General features: G+C 39.8%; 1 protein-coding gene across 1 annotated transcript; it reads left to right on the top strand.

Moving 5' to 3' along the window:
* The first annotated feature begins 1,097 nt into the window (after positions 1-1,097).
* LOC117407521 (importin-5-like) lies at positions 1,098-19,575 on the top strand. Its single transcript, XM_034012646.3, has 26 exons — positions 1,098-1,264; positions 3,936-4,016; positions 5,892-6,084; positions 6,857-6,959; positions 8,174-8,270; positions 8,911-9,015; positions 9,848-9,970; positions 10,058-10,178; positions 10,805-10,892; positions 11,181-11,287; positions 11,778-11,902; positions 12,026-12,115; positions 12,203-12,376; positions 12,634-12,852; positions 12,962-13,045; positions 13,744-13,876; positions 14,102-14,223; positions 14,675-14,771; positions 15,174-15,346; positions 15,685-15,796; positions 16,073-16,128; positions 16,268-16,390; positions 16,781-17,000; positions 17,635-17,863; positions 18,386-18,527; positions 18,814-19,575. Exons 1-26 carry the CDS (start codon positions 1,187-1,189, stop codon positions 18,898-18,900), a joined length of 3,282 nt encoding a protein of 1,093 aa, XP_033868537.1. The 5' UTR covers positions 1,098-1,186; the 3' UTR covers positions 18,901-19,575.

Raw genomic sequence — 19,575 nt, 5'->3', positions numbered from 1 at the left:
TGTGTTGAGTAATTTAAATTGTTCTTAATCTTACATAGGGCGCAGTGCAAAATAATTGCCTAGCCGCAATGTAATTTGAATTTTGAATCTGCCTATACTTACATCACCCCCACTGGCTCAGAACTGGAAAAGACCGCAACACAGGACAACCTAGCATCATTTACTCGGATAGAAATTAAATTCTAATCTAAAAATGTATTTTACATGTATAATTTATCCAAAAATAAACAAATACTCAGTGTTATAGCATAAAATACTAGCAGTACCCTTACAGTAGCCAAAATTCCACTACCTTTTAAATTGTGGGGTTAATAATCTCACTAAGGTGACAGGGTTGTATGTAGGAGTACTGTCGGATTTGGAAACCTAGATACAACTTAAAAAATAGTTATATAATTTTTTTTTTAACATATATATATATATATATATATATATATATATATATATATATATAGATATAGATATAGATAGATAGATAGATAGATAGATAGATAGATAGATAGATAGATAGATAGATAGATAGATAGATAGATAATCTACAATACAGAAGAATAATACCATTGACGCCCGAAGGTTTAAAAAGAAAGTAGTGGATCGTTACATCATTAACTATGTTGTAATAAATGATATCACAAACACATTACTGTATTTAAATAGAAATTAAATGTAACGATGTGTCAAATTAAAGCACTGTTTTATACCGATATCAAATGCACTATTATTAGCCAACCCAATCTCTTCTCTCCACTTCTGGCAATAAACGTGTTTGTGCTGATGAAGTAAAGCTACCACTGACTCAGAGATTTCCTTTTAAAGTGTGCTAATCTCCCGCGCTTTCACTTGCAGTATTTTGGCATTACATCATCGTCTAACCCAGCTTCCCACACCACTTTACGCGCGAGGCTGTGAGGAATGAACCAATCATCTCTGGGGAGCTTCTCTACATTGCCCAATCGCAGAAAAATCTAAGAACAACCTTGCCCAATCAGAGCGACAGGCCCCTGTTAGAGAAGCGCTCGACTCTGGTACAACCTTCTGAAAACGCACCCAATCAGAAGGCTGCAGCGGCAGAGTGCCGTCCAATCAGCGGGTCCCCGTCGGTGTGTCCGGTGTGAGAGGTCGCTGCGCCCGCCGGTTTTCCTTTCCTCTTCCTCCGCTTTCGGTCTCTTTTTCGGATCTGATTGCAATGGCGGAGCAACAGCAGTTCTACCTCTTGCTGGGTAACCTTATGAGCCCTGACAACACCACCAGGAAACAGTCTGAGGTACAGAATCCTTTAATAGACATGTTCACGAAGAGGTAAATAAGTAAAAGAGGTAGAAAAGCGAGATAAGAGGTGGTTTACACAAGCGGCCCAGCCCACGTGTGCGTGATTGAGACGAGGCTAGCGCTGTGCAGAGAGGAAGCAGCAGAGCCCCTGCATTTCGATTATGATTTTAAATTGCGTAGTTTACTGTATACTCCGTTACAGATACAGGGCTAAGAGTCATCTGATTGTTTCTAGTCTTTTAAAAAGGACTGATATTAAATTTGACTTTTTTTTATGGTGGTTTGCTGTTGGAGATAGACGTGTATTTGTACAGCAACAGTTATTGAGAAATGACTTAAATGTGTACGTATAATTATAATTCAAATTGTAATCGCACTTTAAAGTGTGATGGATGGAGGATTAATATTTGTTTATTTGCTGTTTTAGTGTACTTTTCTTTGCTATGTGGTTTGTATAGTTAACACATTCTGAGCACAGTCCGTATTCAAACGAGGGCTAGGGTGGAAATGTAGACAGGCGGGTTTGACAGGACAGCCACCTGATGTGTTCCCTTAGGCGAGAGAGATCAAAACAGTGCAACAAGTTGTGAGAGTGAAGTGCCAAGAATCGTTATAGAAAGTATGAAAATTAAAACTAGCGACAATGAATGTCAATTATTGCAGTAAAATGCAGTACTTGTTATATTCACCATTGGTTTATTTTGTGCAATTTTGGGCAGCAGTGTGGAGTAGTGGTTAGGGCTCTGGACTCTTGACCGGAGGGTTGTGGGTTCAATCCCCAGTGGGGGACACTGCTGTTGTACCCTTGAGCAAGGTACTTCACCTAGATTGCTCCAGTAAAAACCCAACTGTATAAATGGGTAATTGTATGTAAAAATAATGTGATATCTGTATAATGTGAAATAATGTATAATGTGATATCTTGTAACAATTGTAAGTCGCCCTGGATAAGGGCGTCTGCTAAGAAATAAATAATAATAATAATAATAATAAATGTATCTATATATCATACGTAGATGTTGTCATTGACACCATTGGTAATAACTTATCTTAAATAAAAATAAAAAAACAATTTAACCACATAAAAACCAAACATTTTATTGGAATGCAAATAAATACCAAGATTTTATATTCGGGGAAGGTGCTTTATAAAATGAACTTCAGCATGGGGAACACACTTTTCACTGCAGCCTCTCCGCACACCTCTGTGTGAGGGTGAAGCCCACTCTTTTGTTCCCGATGTGCTGAAGTGTATGTGTTGTAAGTAAAGCCTAGTTGGGAATCCCTAGTGAATGGGTAGATTCCGGGTCTGACCCAGCTGGATTTCTGATTGGATGCCTGCATTGAATCTTATCACAGACATCCCTTCAACGGTCAGCGCGTTCTTTATTAAAGACAATGGGATACTGATGTGCTAATGCCTGGCGAAATCCTTTTAGCAGACAGGGGGTGAGTTTTGCACCTCTGTCGGGAACTTTATCGTAGACAGTAGTCGGATCCCTTTAATGTGGAATAACGTGGACAATACAAACTGATTAGCCACGTTGCCCGCCTTTGTTGTAATATTTACGTTTTATTACTTGGTAATGTATGTCTTGTGTTGAGTGTTTTAAGGTGTTGAAGTTGTATTAGGAACAATATGCTTATTTCCCAATAACCTTCTACATGGAGACTTCAGAAATCAAGCATGGGCTGTTAGGATTCAGTACCACTCTGTATAGAAGCTTCACTTTAGCTTAGGTCACAAATAAAGCATTGCACATTCACACTTTCTTTTCTTTTATGGTAAAATCTTGTTCACATCAAATATTATAACTGTAAATAAAAAAAATGGGGTTTATGCTTAGGATTGTATACTGTCATACAGTATCTGAAAACAAGCTTTATCGTGTACATGTAGGTAGAACAGTAAACAGTGAGAGAGACTTTGAGTTTTGGTTTGGACTGAGATCAGTGATGGTGTACAGCCAGGATAGTCCCAACTAACAGAGTCTGTCTGTAATGTGGGGTGTGGTTAGCATCAAGTCACAAGAAAAACACTAGAGGACAGCAGTACACTTTTAAAGTTGGAATAGTGTTGTTCATTATTGTATAACGTCACCTGCAGTGCAGAAATATACAGACAAATTGCAAAAATTCATCCTTACGGCATAGATTTTTGAAAATGTTTGGGCTGTTGTTGGAAGCAAGGGTTTGTATGGATGGCTAATACAGTAGACCTAAAAGCCCAGTTCAGCCACAGACTTACTTTGGAAGCTTATGGGTGAATCTCTACCCCATGGACCAGAGCGCCACCCTTTCTGTGGGCACAGAGTAGATTCCATCTTCCGGTTTGTTGTGCTTGTTAACTTGAATCAGGCCTCATTCTTTTATATTTTAGCTGGTTTCTGTGCTCTGCATGACAAATCTCTAAAGAATCTAAGTTACTTGCCGCCTCTTTTTCCTATCTAATAATAATAACGCATGTGTTTTCTCTGCAGCTGGGGAATGGGTCTGTATGAGTGATTGTCTGTCTGTTGGTCATGGCTGTGTAATTCAAGTGGAATTTAGCTATCTGAGAAAGCACAGGGACTGAACTCTGTAAATACATTAAAGTTATCATCTGCTGTTCATTTATTAGACTATAAAAGGCATCATTTTCATTTTTCATTTCTTAAACTTTTCAGGAAACCTATGAGAACATCCCCGGACCATCCAAGATCACGTTCCTGCTTCAAGCAGTCAGGGATGCAACTGTTGCTGAGGAGGTATGAGTTGAGAAGAGTCTATTGTGTGGAAAGAGAAGGGGGGGTGGGGCTGGCTGAGGAGGTATGAGTTGAGAAGAGTCCATTGTGTGGAAAGAGGAGGAGGAGGGGGGAGGGGTTGGTTTTAGCTCTTTTGTCACTGCAGTAACGACACTTCATCCTTGAATTGTCTTGCTGGCATCTTAGTGCTTCAGAACTTCTTTTGTAGTGTCAGCCCTTTATAAGCAAGGCTTTTAAACAAAGCTCAGCATTTTTCATCCCCGTAAGTGCTTATTCTGAGAAGGCTGGAAAGTTGTTTGCCAGCTTTATCTATACTTTGGGGGTTGTTGCAAGCGACCACAGCAGCACAGATCTATGTATTATACAACTGTAAATTCACCAGTTCATGGCAAATGACCTGAAAAATGATTCTTCAAGTACATTCGGTCAAGGCCAAAGGTGAATTGGTTGTGTCGGCTTCTCAAGCTGTGATTCAGATGTTCTGGGACACTTTGTAAGCTATTGTAGTTGTACAATACAGAAGTCCTGTAACATGAAGTGACACTTCCAAAACACATTTGCAACTGCAGCCTATATTAAAATGATGCAGCGAGATAGTTTCTAGATGGAGTTTGTCTTCTCGGTTAAAAAAAAAAAAAAAAAAAAAAAAGCAGCAGATTGTCCACAACCATTTTTTCATCAAAATGCCTGATCGCTCTAAAGACTAATTGCCCCAAAACTTGAGAAGCAATGTTCGACTGAATCGCAACATTGTGTCCAGCCAATGAAACCTCCTGTTTGATATTAAGGGTGTCCAATTGTATTGAATAGGCATGAATCCACGGTGCACCTAACAAAGGGAACACACAGCTTGTGGTGTTTAGAGCCAAAGGTTCATACCAGTCAGCATGTGCTGTGTGTTGTGATGTGCACTTTATCACCACTGGCACCTTGGTATAGGTTCCTCTTTCTGAAAGCCACGAGTCCTCATTCCCATGGTCTGTATTTTATTGATACACAAACAAACCTATTGCAACATAAGTGCAGCTTGTCACTTCAGCGTTTCTGAAGCCGTGAGTGAAGCTTGAGAGGGACGTTGTGCATCTTTTGCATGTTGGCTTGTGACAACCTGTCTTTGGGAGGAGAGCTGACAAACACATGGCTTTGCTATTTATTACACATTTAATTGTTTTCCCTGATGTATCGCTCTGACATGTGTCTTCCGTCATTGAGTTCTCAACATGACATCTGTATGTACACTGTTGTTTGATCTCCATGTAAATGCACCTCTTGTATATTATACTATCACAAACCAGAGAAACAATGCAGGTGTTTAATATCTTTTGAAAATTACAGTAATGTTGAGTGCTGCCAAGTCTCTACTCTGAACTGCAAGAATAGCGTGGCTATTTTTAGATCGCAGAAACGAGAGCATCTTGGAATACCCGATGACCTAACTAAAGTTGGTGCTTCTAGAATAGCTTATTTTCTTATGAAAGTAATGTACTGAGTCTGAACACGACAGATTGTTTAGTGTCAGCCCCAGAACACATACACCACTTGGGCATGATTCTAAAGACACCTGCAGCAGGTGATGACGCTTTGCTCTAGAGATTTTTTTATTTATTTCTGTGCGTGTTACTGAAACTGCAAATCTGCAGCATAATGTAAATAAGGCACAGCATCTTACTAGATCTTACTAGATCAAACTGCCCAAGGCTGTTAAACCTTACCTAGTGGCCCACTTGCAGTGCATATTGGCATCTGTGTTGTACGTGTCATTTGTTTGGCATTGCTAGGACACCCCCCTGTTGCAGTGCTCTATAAAGGGGACTATAGTAATGCCAGTCAGCAGTCGGTGTTCTGTCCTGTTTAAGTTGCCTTTGTGCTTCCACTCAGGCCAGGCAGATGGCCGCAGTCCTGCTACGGCGACTGCTGTCTTCTGCCTTTGACGAGGTTTACCCCACACTTCCGGAGGACATGCAAAACGCCATCAAGACTGAACTCTTAATGGGTATCCAGACGGAGGCATCGCCGGGAATTAGGAAGAAGGTCTGTGACATCGCTGCTGAACTGGCACGGAACCTGATCGGTATGTAAACAGTACGGGATTCTATCTAGTGCTTCATTTTTTTTTTTTGTTTTGTATTTGTCCAAATGGTGGCAGTTCTTCAAACATCCAGTTTCTTTCTGTATAAAAATAGGAAGAAATTGTATTTCTATTTAATGATTGAAATGACAGCATTTAGATTTGCAACTATTTAAGTCAATTGCATTGACCCCTTATGTGTATAGGATAAAGCAATTGATAAAAACATCCGCCTTGTTAAACAGTAGGTCTGAAACACACACAAGGGAGTCTACAGATACTCCTCAGAGCTCTGTGTTCCTGCACATTTATACCAGTCTGTCCCAGTGAGTCCATGACTAAGCAGAAATTCAAAACTGCAGGAATCCTCAGGCAGCAAATACTTTTCCTCCTCCTTCCTAACACCCTTTTGTGTTTTTTTTTTTGTTTTTTTTGTCATGTACAGTAAGATTTGTATCTGATTTGGCAAGGTTGTAGCTGGATTTGAGCCTCATGTCTTCTGCCTTGGAGGTAACAGTTACCCCTGTAGAGTTTTGTATTGCTGTCACACTAACAGATCGCGTTTCTTGGCCCATAGTAAGGAATTTGCAGTTTCACAGTTTATTTCACATCTCCAAACACAGTTGGAATCTTGGGCACACGACAGATGGAAACCTGTATTTACATGTGACATGCAGTTATGGTATGTTTTTAAAGTACCTGTGTTTACATGTGACATGCAGTTATGGTACGTATTTAAAGTTTTTTTTTTGTTTGTTTTGTGTTTTCTAAAAAGATGACGATGGAAACAACCAGTGGCCAGAAGTTTTGAAATTCCTGTTTGATTCAGTCAGCTCTCAGGACGTGGGATTACGGGAGTCTGCCTTGCATATTTTCTGGTAAGTCTTTCTTTGACTTGCATAGTTGTATTTAATAAAGATTTTGTATTTACTTTTCTATCTGTTTATTTTCAGTTATTCCTCCCCTACCCTTATTAAACTGAAACAGAGATGTTGGTTTCCAGTCCCTCAAGAAAGTAGTTTTGTTACCCAATAATGCATATACATTTTGACACACTACAAAAGTCGTACTTCTCATAGAGATTATCAATAAAATATACAGCACAACTGCTCCAAATGTTTAACAAATAAGTGAACTAGGAGCTGTGATGTGGCATGTAATGGTAGTGTGATAATAACGCAGGCTACGTTCTACACAGGATGGCTGCAGGTTTACCTTTGCTTGAGGTCCATTGTTCAAGTTTTCTAATGGAGTCCTTCACTCTCTGTACTGTGAGAATCCATGGCAGCTGGATCAGAATCTTGTTTAGGTTCTGTATTGACACCTAGTGCTTTTTAAACAGAATTTAGGCATGCATGCTTCACAGTAACCCCCAAGCCTACAACATTAGCAATAGATCAGTAGGTTTGAATGTAGTTTTGAATTCAAAAGATCTGTAGCCATCAATTGGGTAAACAATCTAATTGGCATTTACAATAAATCTTGTACCTCTCAGATTCAGTAGGTGCTCTGTTTGTTTTTTTTTGTTTTTTTTATAAAATTTGGATTAATATATAGTAATCTGTCACGTATCCGCCAATCACATGTCCGCCCTAGCCATTTATCCACCATGATCAACCTCTTAAGCAACATTAAGTTTATTATTGAACAGAAAAGATTAGATCACATATTGTAAATCCAACCAAAGTTTTCATACACTATGTTGTATGCCCTGCTGGTAGCGTCACGTGAGCTGTTCAGAATGTTGATATGTAAATAAATCCTGTTCGCCACCTCCGTCTCGATCTCCTGCCTGTCGCTTAGCAGCGAATGCACGCATCTATACGGCACACAGCTACCCTGTCACAAGCATTAATACCCTGCATCTTTCCAAACAAGGGATTTAGGGGAACTCCCTAATAAGCTGAACCTCAAAACAATAATTGTGTGAATATAGTAATTGTTACAGCTGTGTATAGTGGGATTTAAAACAGGATTCATTCATCCAACTTTTTACATATCTGTCCTTACTCTGGTCCCACAGTCTGATACGCAGCGGATTACTGTATGTATGTATGTATGTATGTATTTTTATTTTTTTTCTCCCATTTAGGAATTTCCCTGGAATTTTTGGAAATCAGCAGCAGCATTACTTGGAGGTTATTAAACGTATGCTTGTTCAGTGCATGCAGGATCAAGAACACCCACCGGTGAGGATCGAGTTTTGTGTGTGTGTGTGAGTGAGTGAGAGAATATATCCCTTGCCTTGCATACAAGTTCTGTGGGACGTGGAACAGTTCTAGGCATTGCCTGTGTTGTATTTTAAACCATAGACCCTAGAAAGTGAATTCTGTAAATGTAATAGTTCCTAGTTTTGCATGCTCCATGAAAAAGTAATTGGTACTTTGATTAATGGTGAGAGGTGTTCCAAATAATGGAGTTAACTTTTTTTTTTAAATACACAAAAATCCTTATATGGCATTAATTGTGCATTTCTCTTTAATGAAAAAATAAATGGGCAACAAATCTGTCCTTTTTAAACCAATTCAGTCCCTCCAGATGAGCCGTTCAAGTCAAATATATATTATTTTTTTCTTCTCCCTCAAAATATATCTTTTTAAACCCAGGAATGCACTTGAATTTGAGTGGGCTGTTTATCTGGCACTCTCAAATGAAGGCTCATCAGCAACGCTTCCACTTGAATGCTAGGAGGGAAGTGTTTGTAGAAGACATAACCACTAATAGCGACAGGTTCCCTGTTCATTTGTATTGTCTACGGCCGTTTTCAAATAAGTTTACCTTGCTGCTGTGCTGGTCATGTTGTTAATTCAGTTTCACTGTCTTTATTAGATCCGGACTCTGGCTGCAAGGGCAGCAGCTTCCTTTGTTCTATCCAATGAAAGCAACACACCCCTCTTAAAGCACTTTGCTGACTTGCTGCCCGGTGTCCTGCAGGTAAGAACAAAGCAGATACCCCTGAGTAATGCGCAGTACGAAAAAGCCAAAGCAAGTGGGACATGTGCTTTCTTCTCTAATCTGATTGACAGTGTCTCCCGGTGCCACAGCATTGCCACACACCGTCTTGGGAAATTGATAGATCGCAAGCATGTCAAGGGCACCTCCAGACAGGATTTGTATTCTTTGTTAGTACGGATGTAATTGACACATTTTAAGCCATCCTTTTATAAATGTAACTTGTCCAAAAATGAATTGACCAGTTTTCTTCTAGAGTTTTGTTGTGTTGAGGCATCCTAATAAGTGGTCAAATGAAATAACTGCACAGATCTCTTTGCAAACTAAGTGAACGTGGGGAGTGGGGAGTTAACACAGTATTAGTCTCCAGGGGGTGTTTTGTCTGTTTTATTGGTAGAAAAATCAGATACCCTGATTGTTTCTTTTTTTTTTTATAAAAAAAAAAAAAATGCATGGCATCCTTTGATTTGTAATTGATTCACTATGGTAAAGTAAGGCCTTCACAACTTATTTCTGGGATGTTGATAATGTTTTGCAAATAAACAAATATTCAATGCTTGTTTGAATCTTGAACAGATCTAATTTGAAAATTACATTAGTGTCCCTGCACTAATTTAATGTATCATCTCAACTGCAAAGTACTATATTTGTGTTCCTCTCAAGAATATATTATTAATTACTGGCGTTGCTAGAAAAGCACCTGGCATTTATACTTGAAATAATGTTCCATTTTACTTTACTGCTGAAAGCCTGGTCCTCCTGTTTTTTGCAGAAATGTGTCAATACTTAAGTACATGTTTCTTTTACCCCAAAGGCCGTAAATGAATCCTGTTACCAAAACGATGACTCTGTGCTGAAGTCGTTGGTGGAGATTGCTGACACCGCCCCTAAGTATCTGCGGCCCAACCTGGAGGCCACTTTACAGCTCAGTCTCAAGGTGAGCGGTCTTGGATTAATCTGCAGATAATTGCTGGTGCCGTGCCCTGCTGCATTCACTTTATTCTATGTATTTGTATGTTTCCAGCTGTGTGCAGACACCAGTTTGAGTAACATGCAGCGCCAGCTGGCCCTGGAGGTCATTGTCACTCTCTCTGAGACTGGCTCTGCCATGCTGAGAAAACACACGAACCTTGTGGAACAGAGTAGTAAGTATAAAACTTCTGTAAGGGCTTGTTACAAACCCCAGCTGCTTAGTCCTGATAACACACATTGACTGAAATTCTGCCAGAAAAATTGTTGCACTGAAAAAGGTGTAGCAGTACAAATTTGTATTCTGGTATATAGTAGGTTACGATGCTATGTGTTTTATGATGGACTTGCATTGGTAGAAAGTTAAATATACCAACTATAGATGACATTTATTCATTGTTTAAGAATCTGATGTGGACGACACGCACCTTTTTGCCTTGTAGTTTATTTGGCCATGTGTCTCGTCACCCCTACCTCTTGCATTACAATACATCATGTAAAAGAATGTACATATGATGCTTAATAGATATAATAATAAATGTGGTACCAATGCTTCTTTCTCCTTGGTTGACCTATATTGGTTCAATAAAACGTAAACCCTTTTTCACTGGCAGTTTTAACCACTGGCCGTATCCCTGATACAGAGATTTTTTTACATACCGGCTCCTCTTTGTTCACAAACTGTTGCATCAGCGATGCCATTCCCTTTACTTCATTCCACCGTTCTAGTTGATGGTTATCAGGTCTACAGTATCAGTACTGAAAAATGGGATGGTTTTACATTATTGTCTTTTCTCTTTAGTTCCTCAGATGTTGGCAATGATGGTGGATTTGGAGGAAGATGAAGAGTGGGCCATGGCTGATGAACTTGAAGATGATGATTTTGACAGGTGTGTGAATCCTTAGCGACATATCATGTCTGAGAAGAAGCATATATGTCCAGTGGAGTGGGATGCATGTTTGAATATAAATGATTATTTAGGCTTTGTGCAAAGCTTTTATAATAATAATAATAATGAAAATGTTGACGTTGATGCTCCTATCTGTGTGCAAATCAGGTTTTTGTTTCAAATAGTGTGGTTGAATTTTCTCACAGTAAATTAGTCTCTGTTGGTTGGTTGTTTTTTTTTTTTTTCTCCTTGTCTTGTCTGTTAAAACTCCTCCTGACTCCCCCACAGCAATGCAGTGGCTGGGGAGAGTGCACTGGACAGAGTAGCCTGTGGTCTGGGGGGGAAGATTGTACTTCCTATGATCAAAGCACACATCATGCAGATGCTGCAGAATCGTAAGTGCATTGCTGTAGTTTTTGTCTGAATAAAAAGGTCCTCTCTTGTACTAAAGAATAAAAAGGCACTGTTTTGAAGACTGGCAATTGTGTTAATCCTGGTGTTTTAGCTAAATTGTAATACATATTTTAATTGTCTGCCCTGGCTACTCCTAATAAATTGTAAAATATAATAAATACAGCACCCCTCTTGCAAGAATCTTAGAGTTTAGATAATTACATATCGAGATTTTCTAGCTTCTAATTGGTTATCCGTTTACATGCAAGAACTGTAGTTCTTCAATCCCATTGGGAAGTTGAATCTCAATTGGCATCTGGTCTGCATTTGATTTGTGCTTTTTTAACAGCCATTCGTTTCTAAAGGAGTATTGTTATAACTGTCAAGTACTCAAGTTATTAGAATTTTTTAGGCAGTGGACAATGAAGAGAACGCTCCTTCTAAACAGTACTTTTGTTCATAGCGTGAAATGGCCTTTGTTCCTTCTTGCAGCTGATTGGAAGTACAGGCATGCTGGACTAATGGCGCTCTCGGCCATCGGTGAAGGCTGCCACCAGCAGATGGAGGCCATCCTCGTGGAAATAGTCAACTTTGTATTGCTGTTCTGCCAAGATCCTGTAAGTTTTCAGTGAGCCCCAAAATTAATTACATAATTGAAAGAATGACTTGTCTAATGTAAAGTGAACAAGTTGCTTTTTAAAAAAAATTGAAAAATGAAATGTATTTCTTATTTATTTCAGCATCCAAGAGTGAGATATGCAGCTTGCAATGCAGTTGGGCAAATGGCCACAGACTTTGCCCCCACCTTCCAAAAGAAATTCCACGATAGGGTGGGTATGGAGGGGGATGACTGCTGCTAGTCAGACCCGTGATGAAGGATCCTTTGAATGATGCCCCTGGTTTGTGTGCGTCCGCAGGTGATCTCTTCCCTGCTGCAGACCATGGAAGACCAGGCCAATCCCCGGGTTCAGGCACACGCAGCAGCTGCTCTTATAAACTTCACTGAAGACTGTCCCAAATCTCTGCTCATTCCATACCTGGACAGCCTCGTTAAAAACCTGCATGTCATCATGGTGGCGAAACTGCAGGAGGTAAGATGACCTTGAAAGGCTTAGAAATGGTACTACTTTAACTTTTTTTGTAAACCAAGGGTTATTAGGCTTATGAAATTTATCCAGGACACAAGTTCATGTTGGAAAGAAGTGCATGAATACAGTGCTCCATTGAAGTATGCTGGTGTATGGGTTGAGTTCTGGAACAAAGGGAACAGTACTACCACCTCCTATTTGAATTAGGACTCGCTCTAACTATGCTGTTTTTGCATTGCCTCTTTTCTCTGGTCTTCAAGCTGATCCAGAAGGGTACCAAGCTGGTGCTGGAGCAGGTGGTGACTTCCATCGCCTCGGTGGCAGACACCGCGGAGGAGATGTTTGTCCCCTACTATGACCTCTTCATGCCGTCCCTGAAGCACATTGTGGAGAACGCTGTGCAGAAGGAGCTTCGGCTTCTCCGTGGAAAAACCATCGAGTGCATCAGCCTCATAGGCCTCGCTGTCGGGAAAGATAAGGTAAACTGGGAAAACCGAGGTAAATCTTCAGTCCAAAACGCCATGCAGCACATCTGTGTGAAGCAGACAGCTTCAATCACTTCCCCCCCCCCCTGTTTTATAATTGCAGTTCATGCCAGACGCCTCCGAGGTGATGCAGCTCCTGTTGAAGACACAGACTGATTTCAATGACCTGGAGGATGATGACCCACAGGTGGGGCTGCATAGCAGTGGGGTTATTTTAAAAGCCTCTGTTTTAATGGGATAAATCCAATCCAATAGATTTCATTGTCACGGTTAAGCAAGTGTGGTAGTTGAAGAAAGTAGGTTATTTTTGTTTATATAATGGTGTGTACTTGCCTTTTAAAAAGCAACTGCACTCTGTATCACAAACTCTCTTGTGCTCACTACAAAGCTGTATTTCTTATCTTCCATCCAAAAAAGCTTTTGTAAAGCATAGCAAAATCTGCCAGTTTATCAGGCTGTTTTTTTTGCCCTTGTGAAACTTTTAGCATGGCAGAGTGACCACAGCATTGGCTGACATACGGCTGTAGTCCTGGTAACGTTAATAATCAAAGCATGAAGTACTGGGAACAGATCTGCATCCTTTAATTTCCTCTGACTTTTTTTTCTTCTTTTACACTTGAATGATTTTTTATTCTTGCAGGTTTAAAACTTTCTCCAGGGTAATTTAGTTTACTGCTGTTAAGATTTTGACCCGTGGTGTGCAGTATACAAACAATTGCAAAGTCACAATGGATTGATTAGCTTAAAATGCTAAGCAAAAAAAAAACAAAAAACAACTAGAACTGACAGAACTAGATTCCACCATTGGAAAGATGCAAACTTAAAAGGAGGAACTTAATTCAAACTCAGGTGGAGTTAACCTTGTGGATCTTTGTCTTTTCTTAGATATCTTACATGATTTCAGCCTGGGCCAGAATGTGCAAGATCCTTGGCAAAGAATTCCAGCAGTACCTCCCTGTTGTGATGGGGCCGCTGATGAAAACCGCTTCCATTAAACCAGAGGTGGCCCTTTTAGACAGTGAGTATTAATTGTAATATCAAGGTTCTTCCATAACCGTAAACACTCATTCATAAGAGAGACAGCAGTACTAAAAAACAAAACAAAAAAAAAAAGCTATAAAAGTACAGATTTGGATGCGTCTTTTTGATACTTTAACATGTGTAAGACAGAGGGTAAATAATTGACTTTTTGTGTGTTTTAAAACCCACTTAATTTCTTCCTGTGCCTCTCGCTTCCTCCCAGCCCAAGACATGGAGAACATGAGTGAGGACGATGGATGGGAGTTTGTGAACTTGGGAGACCAGCAAAGCTTTGGAATCAAGACCGCAGGGCTGGAGGAGAAAGCAACTGCATGCCAAATGCTGGTGAGAGACTTCGCAGTGCGCTTGCAGCTGCCGCAGATCGCTGGAGTGCGCTTGCAGCTGCCGCAGATCGCTGGAGTGCGCTTGCAGCTGCCGCAGATCGTAGCAGTAGATATCTGGCAGAAGTATGATGTGAAAGCGTTCACCTCTGGGTCCACAGCCAATCACAGCCAGTCCTCTTCATAGGTCAACTAGGGATGTGACAATCAAGTCACATCTCTAGTTGACCTTTGAAGAGGACTGGCTGTGATTTGCTTTCTTCCTGGTGGATACATTTCCATATCAAGACGCTACTTTCACAACTTGTACCTTCTTTATTAGAATGCAGTGAGACCTAACCCAGTGTTAAACAGTGAGTGAGGAAGTTGGGATTTGGACCAGGGTCTGTTTGTTTAATCACTACTGCGTGCCTCAATGCTAACTTATGGATTTATTTTTCCCTCCTTCTTCCTAGGTATGTTATGCCAAAGAACTGAAGGAAGGATTTGTGGAATACACAGAGCAAGTTGTGAAACTGATGGTCCCTTTGCTAAAGTTTTATTTCCATGATGATATCCTTTACAGTGCAGCCCAATAGAAAAAACAAATGTTCAGCTTTTAAATAGTTATTTTTGTCTGACACTGCAGGAGAGTGGCATTTATTGTATGCATAAGAACATGCCTGTTTAGCAGTGGATATCTGGTATGTTGCCTCAAAACAGCAATTCTAGTTTAATGTTGTTTTAGGTTGCCAGCCTTGCCCAGGAAGTAGGCCCTAATTTTACAAAATCAAGTTCCACAGTGGAAACATCCAATGGAAATGTACTGTTTCCCTGCCACTTTTGTTTTATTATCTGGGCAAGTCATGTTTAGTTAATGTTTGCAAGCCATTCAGTGTAATGTGCCATGAACATTATTCCCCAGGGGATGCTTTAGCTTTGGTTGTCTGTTGTAGTTTTCCTTCACCCTTAAACGTGTCCGTGTAGCAGCAGCAGAGTCCATGCCCCTGCTGTTAGACTGTGCGAGAGTGCGGGGTCCAGAGTACCTGACTCAAATGTGGCACTTCATGTGCGACGCCCTCATCAAGGCAATTGGAACCGAACCAGATTCAGACGTCCTGTCTGAAATCATGCACTCTTTTGCAAAGGTGAAGTTTATCCACTTTTAAAATCATTAGTTAGTTTAAAATCATTAAGCCTAAAATAAAGGTTTGGAGAAAAGGCAGCCATTGTGTTCACCATCTAGAATTGAAAAGTGCTTAAGGGGCTACGTTTTGAAGAGACCCTTAAAATGAAACACTGCCAAGTCAGAGTTTTGGTTATATAAAAAATAATCGTGCTTTCATTTATACATGTCGGATGAAGGGGGCGGGTTGACCTTTTGCAGCCACAGCAAAGACCGTTAGTCATTGAACACAGTTTAATGAATTCTTAAAGGTGGCAATCAAGCTTGTGATAATAAACAAACTTTTTAATAATTCTGTAGTGCATTGAGTTAATGGGAGATGGCTGCATTAACAATGAACACTTCGAAGAGCTTGGTGGAATCCTGAAAGGAAAACTGGAGGAGCACTTTAAAAATCAAGAGTTAAGACAAGGTAAACTGTTATGACAATGTTGTCTACTTCTGGGGGTGTGGCTTAGATCTCATCATAAACTGGTATGTGCACAAATGTATCACTGTATTGTGGATATCAAACTTTGTTTTGGCTTGGGGGTGTGTAATTTTCCATGGTCCTTTAATTATGCTTGGGTGTTTATGAGTTCTATTCAACATATTGCCAACAAATCATATCTCCTTTACTGTGTCTTATTTATACAATATCCTTGTGGTTTGAATCCCAATTAATTACATGCTTTAAATTTGTCATTAGCTAAAAGGCAAGATGAAGATTATGATGAACAAGTCGAAGAAGGTTTACAGGATGAGGTACATTTTAAATTCGATTCCATTTTACAGTTCTCCACTCCTGGGAGAGCCTTGCCTAATTCTGTCCATGATAAATGCTTTCAAAAAAACCCTTCAGTTCGAAGCTGACATATCTTCTGTTTCTCCTTTCTTATTTCAGGATGATAATGATGTGTACATATTGACAAAAGTCTCAGACATTCTGCATTCTGTATTCAGCAGCTACAAAGAGAAGGTGCTGCCCTGGTTTGAACAGCTGTTACAGTTAATAGTCAATCTTATTGTAAGTATTTCAGAATTCAAATCATTAAATGTACCTGTGGCCACGAAAGATGAGAGGCTTTGAAATGAACATGAATCCATACTTGCATTTCATAGTATATTAAGCTTTTGAAGGTTGGTGGAAACATCATGAAATAGAATTAGATTAATTATGTCTATTACCATGTTAATGGCTTGCAGCCTTAACCAATAACAAGACCGAAATGAATGTATCCAGACTGATCGTGGGTCAATTGCACATCAAAAACAGGTTCTGCTGCCTCATTGGTGTACCCTCTGGAAACATCAACGATGCGGATCTTCACTTCTCAAACTTCATATTTACAAAGCCTTTGTTCTGATCTCTCCCTTTTCTGGATTTGTTTTTAAAAGCTGCTGTGTTTCATTGCAGTGCCCACACAGGCCTTGGCCAGACAGACAGTGGGGGCTTTGCATATTCGATGATGTTGTTGAGCACTGCAGCCCAGCATCCTTTAAATATGCAGAATACTTCATACGACCCGTGTTGCAGTCACTGTGTGACAGCAGCCCAGAGGTGAGACAAGCTGCAGCCTATGGAATTGGTGTCATGGCACAGTTTGGAGGAGATAATTACATACCCTTTTGTACAGGTACAGTATCTTGGTAAAACTATACATAAATACGTATGCACACAGACAAAAGTATTGACATCCTACACTTAATGTAAGATCATTCAAGGAAACATGTTTATACAAGCATTTAGTGAACATTAGCTACTAATTCATATGACAAGGACCAAAATACACAATTTCTGCTAGTTTAACAAATAATCTTTTAAAAATGTTTTAAAAAAAGCACTTAAGCACTTTCAAATATTTGTTCATGACAAACATATTGGCACCTGTACATTAAAATTGAATAGAACTAACTTATAGTAACTAAGCTGCATTATTAAGTCAATAGCCAGAAAGGTAATTATTTGTGAATGTTTTGGCAATGGTCAAGACAAAGGAGACAAATTCACGTTTGAGAAAAGCACTCATCACAAACTGCAACAAAGGAACTGGCTACAGAACATTATCAAAGAAATATGGAATACCAAAATTCACAATCTGTGCACCAGAAAACAAATTCAACTGAAACGCTTGAAAGAAGTGTGTGCGTATATATAACAGCAGTATGTATTTAAACCAGATGCATTACACTTTATTCAGTGAAATATAGGGATCCCAAGATAAACATGGTTATCTTCATTTTCTGTATTATGATATATTTTCCATATAGAGGCCATTCCACTGCTGGTAGGAGTGATCCAGGCTGCAGATTCCAAAGCCAAAGAAAATGTGAACGCAACAGAGAACTGCATCTCGGCAGTGGGGAAGGTTATGAAGTACAGGCCTGAATGTGTGAACGTCAACGAGGTCCTTCCTCACTGGCTGTCGTGGCTGCCGTTGAACGAAGACAAGGAGGAAGCTGTTCACACCTTCAATTTCTTGTGTGACCTTCTTGAAAAGTAAGGGATTTTTTTTTTTTTTTTTGGATGAGCTGAAATGTATTTACTAACATTTACAAGCAGCTTGTGACGGAACATAACAAACTAAAAAAAAAAAAAAATACTGTAAAGAAGAAAATATGCAGAAAAATGTTACGCCAAGAATATGCATATGTAGTTCATGTGATGGGATTCCTAATTTGTTGTGTATTTGAGGCTGATCTTGTTTGTTGGTTAGGTTGTAGAAAAGCATGGAGTGTGTTTAGTTTAAACTATTATTTGTTTATTTAGCAGACGCCTTTATCCAAGGCGACTTACAGAGACTAGGGTGTGTGAACTACGCATCAGCTACAGAGTCACTTACAACTACGTCTCACCCGAGCACAAGGAGGTTAAGTGACTTGCTCAAGGTCACACAATGAGTCAGTGGCTGAGGTGGGATTTGAACCGGGGACCTCCTGGTTACAAGCCCATTTCTTTAACCACTGGACCACACAGCCTCCTATAACTGAAACTATTTTTTTCCTTTTTTTATACAATCAGCAACAACCCTATCGTCCTTGGACCCGACAATTCCAACTTGCCCAAACTTTTCTCAATAATCGCTGATGGTGTTGTCAGTGAATCTGTTAAACATGAAGATGGATGTAGCAAACGGTTGGCAAATGTTGTTCGTCAAGTACAGGTTAGTAAGAATAATTAAAAGGCTGGCTTGGATATTCTTGTAATAGACATTTTTTTTCTCATTTAAAGTAAGCTACAGTATATCTGGTTAACAAACAAATAATAAAGGCAAAACTCAATGTACAATTGTGAAACATTAAATTAAATTTAAACTTAGCTTGGGGTGTCCTGGCTGTACTGTTTTATCCAAGGATGAGTGGGTTATTTTCCATTTTCGAAAAATTCCTTTGCCCATAAAAATAAGACACAAGTTTCAACAGTAGTATTTTCTTCCCCTGATTTTGTAGGCCTCTGGAGGACTGTGGACAGGATGCATGTCAACGCTGAATGAAGCACAACAGAAAGCTATACAGGACCTGCTGAACACTGCTTGAAAGGCCTTAGCATTTATTCAGCCAGCAAATTTAGCTCCTGATAATCTATCCTGTCCCCCTTTTGAGTGAAAAAAACGAAAACTGTAGTGTGTGTTGAGCACTTCTGCAGACCATAGACAGCATCATCATCATCAGGTGTGTGGTACAGGTGCGTGGGTGCGTGTGTGCGTGTGCGTGTGAATGGATTCATGTCTTGGAGTGTCTCTGTAAAACCATCCTACAGCCCTGACACTTGAGAGTATTTTTCTATCTGAACGCCACTCAAAAGCGTGGCTAAAGAGAGAATTTTGGGGGGGGGGAATAAATGTTATTGTAGGCAGAATGCATTTCATTCACCAGGTCAGTTACTCAGAGCTAGGTGTGTAATATAACAAATGTAAGCATTTCTGTTCATCTAGTGTTAACCATACTAATAGGAGTGAGTGACATTTTTGGGTAGAGTTAAGCTTCCTCTACCAAGTGCAGCAGTTGGTTAGGGTGGGTAACGGTCTTGAGCATGAAGGTCCATCATGATGTCACTTCCGTTTTAAATCAAAGCGAAAGGGTTGAACGGTGCCACAGTAGAAAGCTGTGCGGTGGCTTGCAGAAAATGCTCAATGTGGAAATGTCTTTGGCATGCCTGCCAGTACCTCATTCACTCCTCCAGTTAATAAACAGTGATTGAAAAAACACCAA

Source organism: Acipenser ruthenus, chromosome 8 (genome assembly GCF_902713425.1).
Source record: "Acipenser ruthenus chromosome 8, fAciRut3.2 maternal haplotype, whole genome shotgun sequence".
NCBI classification, from domain to species: domain Eukaryota; kingdom Metazoa; phylum Chordata; class Actinopteri; order Acipenseriformes; family Acipenseridae; genus Acipenser; species Acipenser ruthenus.
This window is presented reverse-complemented; position numbering and strand designations above follow the sequence as displayed.

What these genes read in the sequence shown, in the direction of transcription:
- LOC117407521 (XM_034012646.3), top strand. Translation starts at nt 1,187, where the DNA reads ATGGCGGAGCAACAGCAGTTCTACCTCTTGCTGGGTAACCTTATGAGC. An exon ending in CATGCAGATGCTGCAGAATC is followed by an intron (nt 11,288 to 11,777) that starts GTAAGTGCATTG and finishes TCCTTCTTGCAG; the next exon opens with CTGATTGGAAGTACAGGCAT. An exon ending in CAACTGCATGCCAAATGCTG is followed by an intron (nt 14,224 to 14,674) that starts GTGAGAGACTTC and finishes CCTTCTTCCTAG; the next exon opens with GTATGTTATGCCAAAGAACT.